Source organism: Amblyomma mixtum, chromosome 5, assembly GCF_055824585.1.
Source record: "Amblyomma mixtum isolate Tamu chromosome 5, ASM5582458v1, whole genome shotgun sequence".
NCBI classification, from domain to species: Eukaryota; Metazoa; Arthropoda; class Arachnida; order Ixodida; family Ixodidae; genus Amblyomma; species Amblyomma mixtum.
The window spans coordinates 82,724,121-82,734,587 of record NC_143016.1 but is presented as its reverse complement, the minus strand read 5'-3'; the positions used below and the strand labels follow the sequence as shown (position 1 = coordinate 82,734,587).

Here is a 10,467-nt window from a genome sequence, read left to right as displayed (position 1 = left end):
CCTGCAGTCAACGATCCCACGTAAGGGCAGGGGCCTTGACCAGTCATCAGCAAGCGGGACGCGCGGCGTCAAGACAGCGGTGAGCAATGAAAATTCTTTGAATCGCAAGCTTTCTTTGCGTGGGTAGGGCACCCGTTCCGAGTTACTCACTCAAGTTTATTGCTTCGAAATGAAAGGGGTGGGGGAAGGGGGCATGCTTGCGCCCGGTTCTTCGTCGACAATCGTTACAGGTGCCATGCTTCTTTTGCGAGTTGGCTAAGTGTACTTACCCATATGCGCGCGGCGTTCACGGGAGATCGTTTCAGGACACGATATTTTGGGATTAAGGCGAAGCGCGGTTAAGTGATACATGCGTACAATGGGCGGCCATACTTGGAGCTGCGGAATCGGACGACGTATAATTGACTCGTTTCGTCCCTTCCTCTTTCCAGCCTCATTAGCGCCAAGCCCACACGCTGGGTGTGTAAGCTCATCCAGGATAATCGAGATTCTAATTAGCGACCCTCGGTAGTCGAGTACTTGGAGAAAATAAATAAATAAATGAACGCACCTCTGCGCAGTCAGTGTGGGCATGATTTATATAAAGAGCATACCTTACTGGCAGGCATTTTCTCCTATAGCTCAACGACGCCTTCGTTCACTTTATCAAACCGCTGTGTGACGCGCCACCGGCTGAGTAAGGTCGGGTGCTTTTTAAGAATCCTCGAGGGGCTAGAAATAGTATAGAAGTCAGGGTATAGGCATGCACGACTTGCATGTTTCCGGAACTTCTATCGACAATTTGGTTCTGTCCATTTCATAACGTAACTTCATGTCGTTTGCATTCTGTTGTACCGGAACGCTAGACTTAGTGTTAATCTATTTTAGAACATAATCTAATTTTGTTTCAAACACATTTTAAGCAATGCAAACGAAATAGAGGTACAGGAAACGACTAAAATAAGAGAAAGCAAGGCTGAAATCACCTTCCACTGGCCCGGACAAAACATACTGTATGCATTCCTCGAACTTATCAAGGTCTGTATCAGTATTGAAGTCTCTATCCCATCAGCATTACCTTTCTGCCGGTTAACCTCCGCGGTGGAGCCATTTTCTGATAACAAGACGTTTCACAGAGACATATATGCACGGCGACGTATCACGCTGCTGGAGAGGCGAAAGCCTATGACGTCATTTTATGACGCCAAGACAGCAGCCCACAGTTAGGTGCGCCTTTCCTTTCTCCATAACCTCCTCCTCCGCCGCATAGGCACGCGCTGTTGTAAACCCGCTTCCGAACTTTTTGCGAATGGCTTATTATCACGAAGAATAACATATATTTTGGCGAGTTCGTTTTGCGCTCGCGTGAAAACGAGGACCACAGACGAGAAGGCAAGACAAGCACTAACTTTCGATCGTTTATTCAAACATAACGATAGTCATCAGCAGCAGCCTGACTACACTCACTGCAGGGCGAAGGCCTCTTTCCTGTCTCTCCAATTAACCCTGTCTTTTGCCAGCTGCGGCCACCGTATCCCAGCAAACTTCTTAATCTCATCCGCCCACCTAACTTCCTGCCGCCCCCTGCTACGTTTGCCTTCTCTTGGTATCCACTCCGTTACCCTTAAGGACCAGCGGTTATCTTGCCTTCGCATTACATGCCCTGCCCAAGTCCATTTATTCCTCTTGATTTCGACTACGATGTCATTAACCCGCGTTTGTTCCCTCACCCATTCCGCCCGCTTCCGATCACTTAACGTTACACTCATCATTTTTCTTTCCATAGATCGCTGCGTTGTTTTTAACTTAAGCTGAACCTTCTTTGTTAGCCTCCACGTTTCTGCCCCGTAGGCGAGTACCGCTAAGATACAGCTGTTGTATACTTTTCTCTTGAGGGATGTTGGTAAACTGCCATTCATGATCTGAGAGAACCTGCCATATGAGCTCCACCCCATTCTTATTCTTCTAGTTATTTCCCTCTCATGATCCGGATCAGCGGTCACTACCTGCCCTAAGTGGACATTATTCTCTTACTACTTACAGCACCTCGCTACCAATTGCGAACTGCTGTTCCCTTGCTATAGGCTGTTGAACATTACTTTGGTTTTCTTCATGTTAATTTTTAGCCCCACCGTACTGCTCTGCTCTGCCTAACTCATTAATCATGCATTGCAGTTAACGTCCTGAGTGGCTTAGCAAGGCAATGCCATCAGCGAATAAGAAATTACTCAGGAGGTTAATCGTAACGGTGTTATCATTATGCTGTTCCCCTCCTACCCTGACGCGCTGATCAGCTTGGCAAATTGTGCTTAGCTTCCTTCCAGCCGCAAATAAATTGCTGACGTCATACCTGCGCCAACTTTTATGAGGCAGTGAGCTTATATGGAATGACTGCAGATCTTTTTCGCCTAATTACACCTGTCATTTCATCGGGATTGTGCATTTTCTTCTTGAGCTTCGCTGCCAACCTTTCGCATAGACAACATACTGTTAAATCAGGGTATGGCAGGCACACGTCTTTCAGCCTTAAATAGGATGCAACTTAAAAAATAAACAGTGGTTGATAACATTGAGCCAAGGTCTGCGACGTCCTGTATTACTCCGCTAGCCAATTACAAAAGTAAACCAAATCATCTTTTTAATGTTTGACTACACTAAACAAGCCAGGTATGAAAATTCTGGAGCATGTATTTCTTTTCTTGCGATTAACTTCTTGCTTAATAACAAGAAAAGTATTAACAGCGTACTATTTCGTTGTCGTTGAGGGATTCTGCGCGGCGACGCCGAATGCGGTCGAAAACTTTCCTCAAGAACTAGGTGCCCGCATGAGTTGTTTACTGTTTATCTAAGCGAAGAAAGGGCAATTCCGTCTTGTCGTTTGTAATGACGCGAGGCGGTATTCTTGTCATGTCTTCTGGTCTGCGCGGTCCTCTTATTCTTGAGCTAAGATGCATATCACCCAAACGGCGTGAAGTAAATTTCAATGATCACCTGAGGCCTCGTACGTTTCGGTGATACACCCAGTACTTACGTCAGGTCCCGTCTGCTGCTGAAAAACGAGTGGGAGTTTGGAACGAAACAGACAGTTAAATCGTGAATGCATCCATTAAAGGCATATACGATTTAAAGAAAGCTCTGACCTAGTGCATGCTTCAAGCTATGTTTCAAGACAAAATTGGGCGCTCAGTGGTGAAGAGAAACCATTTGCCAATCAAGTGTTCGCGCATAACACGATGTCCGCTCGCGTGCTAAGTCTTCGGCCTAGCGCGGCACTGCAGTAAAACGGAGCGACGAATTGAGAATAAAAGGGGGGTTAACAGCCAGGAGAGCAACACAAAAGGGTCAACACGCAACAGCAGCGGCAGTACAGGTACAACCATCACCAGTCAAGACAGGAGAGTCAACACCGCCAGCACTGCCGAAGGTCGCGCGATGGAGCTCGGCCTCTGGAGAAGAGGTGGAAGAAGAGGAGAGGAGGGGGGAGAACAAGACGAGGACGGAGAAGAAGAAAAGAAAACAAAAAATGTAATCTCGATGAAAGCCGACCACTTTGGAAGGCGCTCATTCCTGCGTTAGGATACCTAAAGAAAGACCACGCTGCACTGGCGGTCATCGCGGATGACACAAACTCCCCCCTCTCCGCTTGAAAAGAACTCTCAGCAGCAGCAGCAGCAGCATCGCTCCCTCTGTCGTCTCTTTCAGCTGCTTCGCGGCGGGGGAACACGGAGAGTTGTGTCGTGAAGAAAACAAAAGTTGAAGAGTGGAGTCAGAAGAGCCGGAGAGAGAGAGAGAGAGGCACAACAGGTACAGGTAGTACATAGTCTGTGCGTGCGAGAGGGAGTAGGGGGGTTGTCTAGCAATTGGGGGGAGATAAACAGCACTTCTTCTCGCGTCGGCCGGCGTTATCGGTAATTTCCGACGCCTTCAACGGGGGTCCGACACCTCGCGCGGCGGCGGCGGCGGCGGGCAAGCCGGTTCACGCGCCTCGGCCGTCCTGTGTGGCCCGCCGGGTTCCCCCCTCGCCGACGGTCACGCCTCTCGCGCGGGGCAATCGGCCTGCAGAAGCTTCAGCCTGCGCGCGGCGCAGTTCCTGTTGTTGTTGCTGGCCGCCGCCGGACACCGCTCGAATGGTGGGGGGGGTGAGAGTCTAATAAATTTTCCCGCCCGCTCTCGGCCCCCGGGCAAGGGCGGTTATTAGGCATCGGGCTTCCCTAAGCGCCTGCCGAAATGGACGGGGCGGCGTCGTGTATAGAGAGGAAGAAGCGCGCGCCTTGCCTGCGTGTGTGTGCGCGAACGCGGCGCCGGCGCATGCAGGGCTCGCTGTGCCTGCCTGCCTGCCCCGGGCTCGAAAATCGCTGATGTGTCAATTCTGCGGCTGACAGGAGCGAGACCCGGCGAGATCGGAATGCTGCCTTGCCTCTGAGGCGCTGCCGTTTCTCTTGCCCTTTCTCCCTCCCACTCTTTCCCTCTCTCCTGTGCACCTCGCACTGTTGCTCACCTTCTCATTCTTGACGCGCGGCGATGCGGAGGAGGAAGAGGGGGAAAAGGCGATGGCCAAGAGCAACTTGTCGTCGCTGTCCAGTACGTCTATCCGGCGTCTATGGAGCCGAAATGTACAGGTAGAGGCAATATTAAAGGGAACACCGAGTTCACAATTCAAGAACCGGGTTTATTTTTACCTCTGCTTGGACTCTTAAGCACTATTGCGGGGTCATTTTGCCAGAAGAAATGGACTAAAAAAGAAACTAAGATTTTACTTCTCAGTTGTTCTCAGTGAGTATACATTGGTGACCTAAAAATCAGGTATTTCATTTCTTATTGCTTCGACTTGCACGCACAGTCTGCGTTTAGCGCGAGTAGCAAACACCTGTTTTCTGTAGAGGGCGTGCGATGCATTCTCCATCGTGCAGGACGCCCACCAGTGCAAGCAAGCACTTGTCACGCAGCCACAGCGCTCGATTCTATGCGGCGTTTCGGCTAATCGAACAGAGCTCGAGAGTTCCCAATATTCCTAATATTGTTCCCGATATTCCCAATATTGCAAATCAATGATTTCACTCTGGTCCTTTGCAGGAACGGCCTTTGCCTATATATTTACAATATTGGGACGATTAGCTGTGCTAATTGGGTAATGGTGCTGTACACAGCGGTGCTTCACAATGTGCGTGCCTGAACGACCGCATGCAGGAACGAATGCGGGCACACGCCGCTGAGCATTACTGCCAAGTTCGGTAAAACAAAATTGATAACCGCCATCACCCATGCATGGCCCAACTTTCTCCACCACCCTGTGTACACCTTGTTTTTCTCGAATATCCTCACGCCAGCGAGGCTAACACACTTCACAGCAAGATCTGACCGAAGTCATGTTTTAAAATTAGGTTCATCGAAGTTCTTTTTCAGAAAGGAATAAAGGAAGGAAGAAAGAAGGGAAGAAAGTAAGGAAGAAGGAAAGAAAGAAAGAGAAAGAAAGGAATAACGAAAGAAAAGAAGAAAGAAAGAAAAAAAAGAAAGAAAAGAAAAAAGGAAGAAAGAAAGTAAGGAAGAAAGGAAGAAGAAAAGAAAGAAACAGAGAAAGAAAGAAAGAAGGAAACAGAGAAAGAGAGAGAAAGAAAGAAAGAAAGAAAGAAGGAAAGAAAGAAAGAAAGAAAGAAAGAAAGAAAGAAAGAAAGAAAGAAAGAAAGAAAGAAAGAAAGAGAGAAAGAAAGAAAGAAAGAAAGAAAGAAAGAAGGAAAGAAAGAAAGTGACCTTTTCTCCTCGCTGAGTTAGGTTTCAGATATTTCCCATGTAAATCGCTTAATCACCGAAGCACTGATGAACGCCGCGAGTAATAAACCACAAGTGTAACGAACAGTTCTAGGATAATTTATTTCAAGGCAGGTGCGAAGGTTGTAGAAAAAAAAGAAAGGGAAACAAGTTTGAAGCAAGTTTCATTGATAACAACCACTGACAACACATTACAAAGGAAAAACCTTTTCTTATCTTTAATTGAAAAAAAAAATATAGTGTGCTGCCTTTAAAAAACAAAGGAACATACACAATACAGAACATGCCGATTGCCTGAGTAATCTGAAGCCGCTGCAGTGGACATCCTTATAGATGCGAGGAACATTGTACATAAGCAATCTTTTTTTTTCTAGCATTTGTTATCTCTAGAAACCGGGTGAAAAAACGAATAGCTTCGATTGCAGCAACATTAAGCAATACACAAAGCAAAAACAGCAGGTAACGCTCACCTTGGGGGACACACTCGCTCGTCACTGATGGCACATATAGGAATTGCGACACGATTCACAACACAGGAATAAGTTAAGTGAAATGACAGCTGGTAGCCCATTTCAGCACGGGCTTCTGGGATCGCTATCCTGCGTGCACATTACGAGTGCTTGAGGCAGGAGCCATATTTTGAAGCTTTGGTTGGCAGCGTCTGACGTAATCACCACTATAGTGCTGCAAATCATTTAAATACTCTCAGAATACCAACCATCTCCTCCTCATATATGTCTTCAAACAGCCCAAACACTTTTGTTCGTTCTCTGTTATTGTATAGTCAGCCAACAGAACAGAAAACAAATGTATGAGTATCAACAAGAAAAGGTCGATTGGTTGATTGACCTTTACTGACGAGCTGTGCCCACAATATTATATAAGGACGTCTGGATGATTTAGTGAAGCGAAATTTAGATTTAGTTAGAGTCGTTTGTTACCGGTAGCTAGATGGCGATTACACGATATGGTACGATGGTCTAGTACGTCCTCGTGTGTCTTTTCCAGATCTCGCTCTCAATTAGCATTTACAAATTTCTTTTCGGTATAACAGTTAACTTGTCGGCTTGTGTGATACGAGCTACTGAAACGTGAATTGTAATTTCTGCTCTAGGGTCACTGTCTAGTCTGATCTGCTCCAGCTCTCAGGCTGACCATGGTTTGTTACAGGTCTTAAAGCGTCTCCTCATTTTGTAAAGTTCTCTACAAAGTCTGTAGATAATGACGAGCGCCGATATGTACCCATTATTGGCCGAACAAGTAAGTGTTTCTCGAACTCTAAATCCATAAGTACGCCATCATCAAACACAGCGTTTCTTTTTCCCTTTCTCTCAGTGGTCAAAAGTGTAGCCGAGCACATAGCCACTGTGAAGTGCGTGGTCAAGGGAGATGCGTGAAAAAGACTACACGTGTGAAGACATGTAAAAGACAAGATAGTAAAAAAAAGCTGAATGATCGTACTGTGTATGTACATTGGGTATTAATTATAATAATAAGTTAACACGCATGCATCCGAGTAATGATATACTGCACTGCATCGAAGGGTCCCCCAAACTGCGCCAGTCAGTTTGTGCCCGTCTTGCCCGTAGTCAAAAACAAACTCATCGCGCATTCACTGCGAGCTGTCAAATGCGGCGTCGCTGGGATAGTTATAGGGAAAGAACAGACGTGACGCACAACTTTCCATCTCAGACGACACCGATTTGATCCCACTAAACGGGCAGTGATCTCTGTGTTGTGCCGTTTCACGGTAAGCACGCTTTCGGCTTCACTGCTTAACGTGCTCTATAAGGAAGAACACTTTACAGACTCATGGATGCACTAAACAGCAGCATCGCTTGCAGCTCCTGTATGGTTTTTCCCTCCGGTTGAGACAGGTGAAGCTGAAGCTTATATCTGTCGTTAAGCTGAAGAGAGATAAGCGCGAAGCTAAACACATGAGCCAGCTGCCTGTAGAGACCGGCAGCTAATAGACTGCATGATTAGGTTTGTCACAAACGTTGCTTTCCTTGCATCGAGAGAATAACATTTAGTTTCGGCAAGAGCTCCTGGGATGAAAAGAACTATGAGTGAAAAACAGTTCCTATCTGCTTCGGTAATATTTGGTATGTGCTCTTCTTTTTGTCTAAGAAGTTGTCTCTGTACCTTCGTAGTATTCGCATTTTTAAAGCAGAACTCGAAATGATGCTGCGCACGGCCTGAGCATGTAAGACGCTGCTTCGTCGAAAGCAAAATCTGTCTCGTTCAAGTACTTCAGAAAAGGAAGCACTTCCGTCAGCACTCCGGCTCCTGTCAGTCTAATGGCACTGTTATCCGCGTCTCACTTTGTTACAGGAGGGCTGAATGGCGGGCGAAAAAGAAACAATCTTCCCGGCTCTGACCTGGCGCCGGTTCAAATGCGAGCACCTTATTCACACTCTGTATCACTCGGTCCTTTATAAACACGTACTGTCACCGCAGTCCCTCTTCACCACGGCTCACCGGCAAAGTTCGTTGAAAACAGACACACGAGAACGCACTTTGCGCTCATCGTTCAACTCGCCGAGCACGGCCGACAACAAGCGTAGGAGTCCTGTAGAGCCTTCCGGCCTCACGTGCGCCGTGTGCGGACCAGGGCGCCCAGGCGTCGATTATGTCCTGCACTTCATCAGTTCCAGTGTGCGTCAACGTCCCCGCCGGCGAAAGAGATCAACGCTCGGGACGCGCGCACTGCGTTCGCACGTGGGCGTCCGGGGGAGGGACGTGCTCCGATGACGACACAGACCAGCGCGTCGCCCGCGTTTGCTTGCCCACCGGTGTCGTCTGGGTGCACTGCACCGCTGCTCCGTTCAGAGGCACGTCGGGCCACTCAGAGGCACGTGTGCACGGTGCGGCGGACCTTGCACACCTTGCACTTGACCTGGCAGCACCAGTGGAAAGTGCAGGCGCATCGCTCCAGGTCCTCGCGGACTTCGGTGCGGTGGCCACGACCGCAGCACATGAGCTCGCAGCCGTCCACGCCGGCCGACGACTCGTTGCAGTGTCGGCCGCGGGTGCCGTGAACGCCGAGGCGAGCGTTGGGCACGCAGAAGTCGGGCGAGTTCTCGAAGTAGACGAGGTCCTTGCGCGAGGGTGGCCTGTGGTCCGGGTAGAACGGCTTCAGGTGGAAGGATCGCGGCTGGCCCTTGCGTCGGCGGCCCCGGAATCCGCGGATGTTGCCCTGGTTGCTGAGCAGCACCCGCGAGGCGCCGTCGAAGCGCTCCTTCAGCTGGTTGCCCACGTCCCGGAAGGAGGGCAGCCGCATCCAGCACGTCTTGACCGTGCAGCTGCCGGACATCCCGTGACACTTGCACTCGCGGCGCGTCTCCGTCGTCACCTGCTGCGGGAAAGGAAATGGGAGCAGTTGGTTGCACTGACACCGACTGTCCGTCAGGGGAGATATGCTATAGTTATTTCATTGCGCGCCGTTATATAGCATGAAGTTTGAGAAACAGCCCTACATCACCGCGATCATCTGCATGCCAACTTTTTTCAGAAATTATGTAAAATATATCTTAAGCTGAAGACACGTCCTTTACTCCTTGTGAAACAAACGAGTTACCGCCCTAATGTCTCCTACAGAAGCCTTAGTGAAGTGAGGCATACACGGCACCACGTGTAATCGGTATGTTTCTCAGCTTCAATTTAGCATCCCTATAGAAACACAACCATGGAGCTGACGCAAAACGTTCCAACCAGTCTTTACCACTGCTTTAATGCATTTACTTGCTGGTTGCGATATCAGCATAGCGAAGCTGCAAATTCTAATTAGTTAACAACGAGATGATTGCACCACAGTTACTCATTTGTGACCTCAAAAGTAATAAAATGCGTACACTTTAAGTCGCACTGCTGTCTTCAGAACACAACGAGAATGCTTGTTACAAGAGTCCAAAACTAGTCATTTGCCTAAGTCTTAGCTCGTCCAAGATTTCTTGTGAAGCGCACAGCAAAAGGGAATAAAGAGGCAGCGAACAGGCAAAAACTGGGAGGAGGCGCCAGTGGCTGCTTTCAAGGCAAACCAAAACTAACGACCTTCAAGCTTCCCGCGCTCACCCAGGATGAAGTGACAGTAATAGCCACTGTAGTACACCTGCCCCTTTGAGTTGGCCCATTCAAAGCTGCTGAACACCTGCACCCCATCACTTGGCCCAGATCATGCTCAATGACAGCTACACCGCATTAGTTGCTCAAATCCACAGCTACTCCACTCCTACTTCTCGTCAGCTGGCTTACTCCACATACCTGCCGAACACCTCCACCAAATCAGTTGGCCCATTGCATAGCTAAATGCAGGTCTAGACAAAAAATGCGGGTCGATACTCTATAGCTATTGAACACTCACACCCTGTCAGGTTATACCCGCTCAGGAGGTACTACACAGCTAGACCCATGATTTGGCTGATTTCAAAGCTACCGGAAATGTACGCGACATGAGCACGTCCATTCTATAGCTATTGCACACCTTGTCCAAGTGAATTGGCCCCCACCATGGACTGCACACCCGCGCCTAATGAGTTGGACCACTTCAGCGCTAATGAACACTTGCACCTCGTCATTTAGCCCGCTGCTCAGGCATTGCACACCTACACAAAAATGAGTTAGACATAGACGATACTACGCTTACTGCAAACATGGCTATGTCCACTCCCTAGCTACTGCATACTTACAACCCATCAGTTGACCTGCTCCAAACCAACTAAA

General features: G+C 48.5%; 1 protein-coding gene across 3 annotated transcripts in view; it reads right to left on the bottom strand.

Moving 5' to 3' along the window:
* Positions 1-5,854: 5,854 nt before the first annotated feature.
* The window catches only part of wg (Wnt family member 1 wingless), a 64,957-nt gene continuing 60,344 nt past the window's right edge, over positions 5,855-10,467 (bottom strand). For all 3 annotated transcript variants that reach the window (XM_089545332.1, XM_089545330.1, XM_089545331.1), the window contains exon 4: positions 5,855-9,103. In XM_089545332.1, coding sequence (XP_089401458.1) covers positions 8,594-9,103 — 510 coding nt within the window. In that variant the 3' untranslated portion in view covers positions 5,855-8,593. The remainder of the gene's footprint in view (positions 9,104-10,467) is intronic.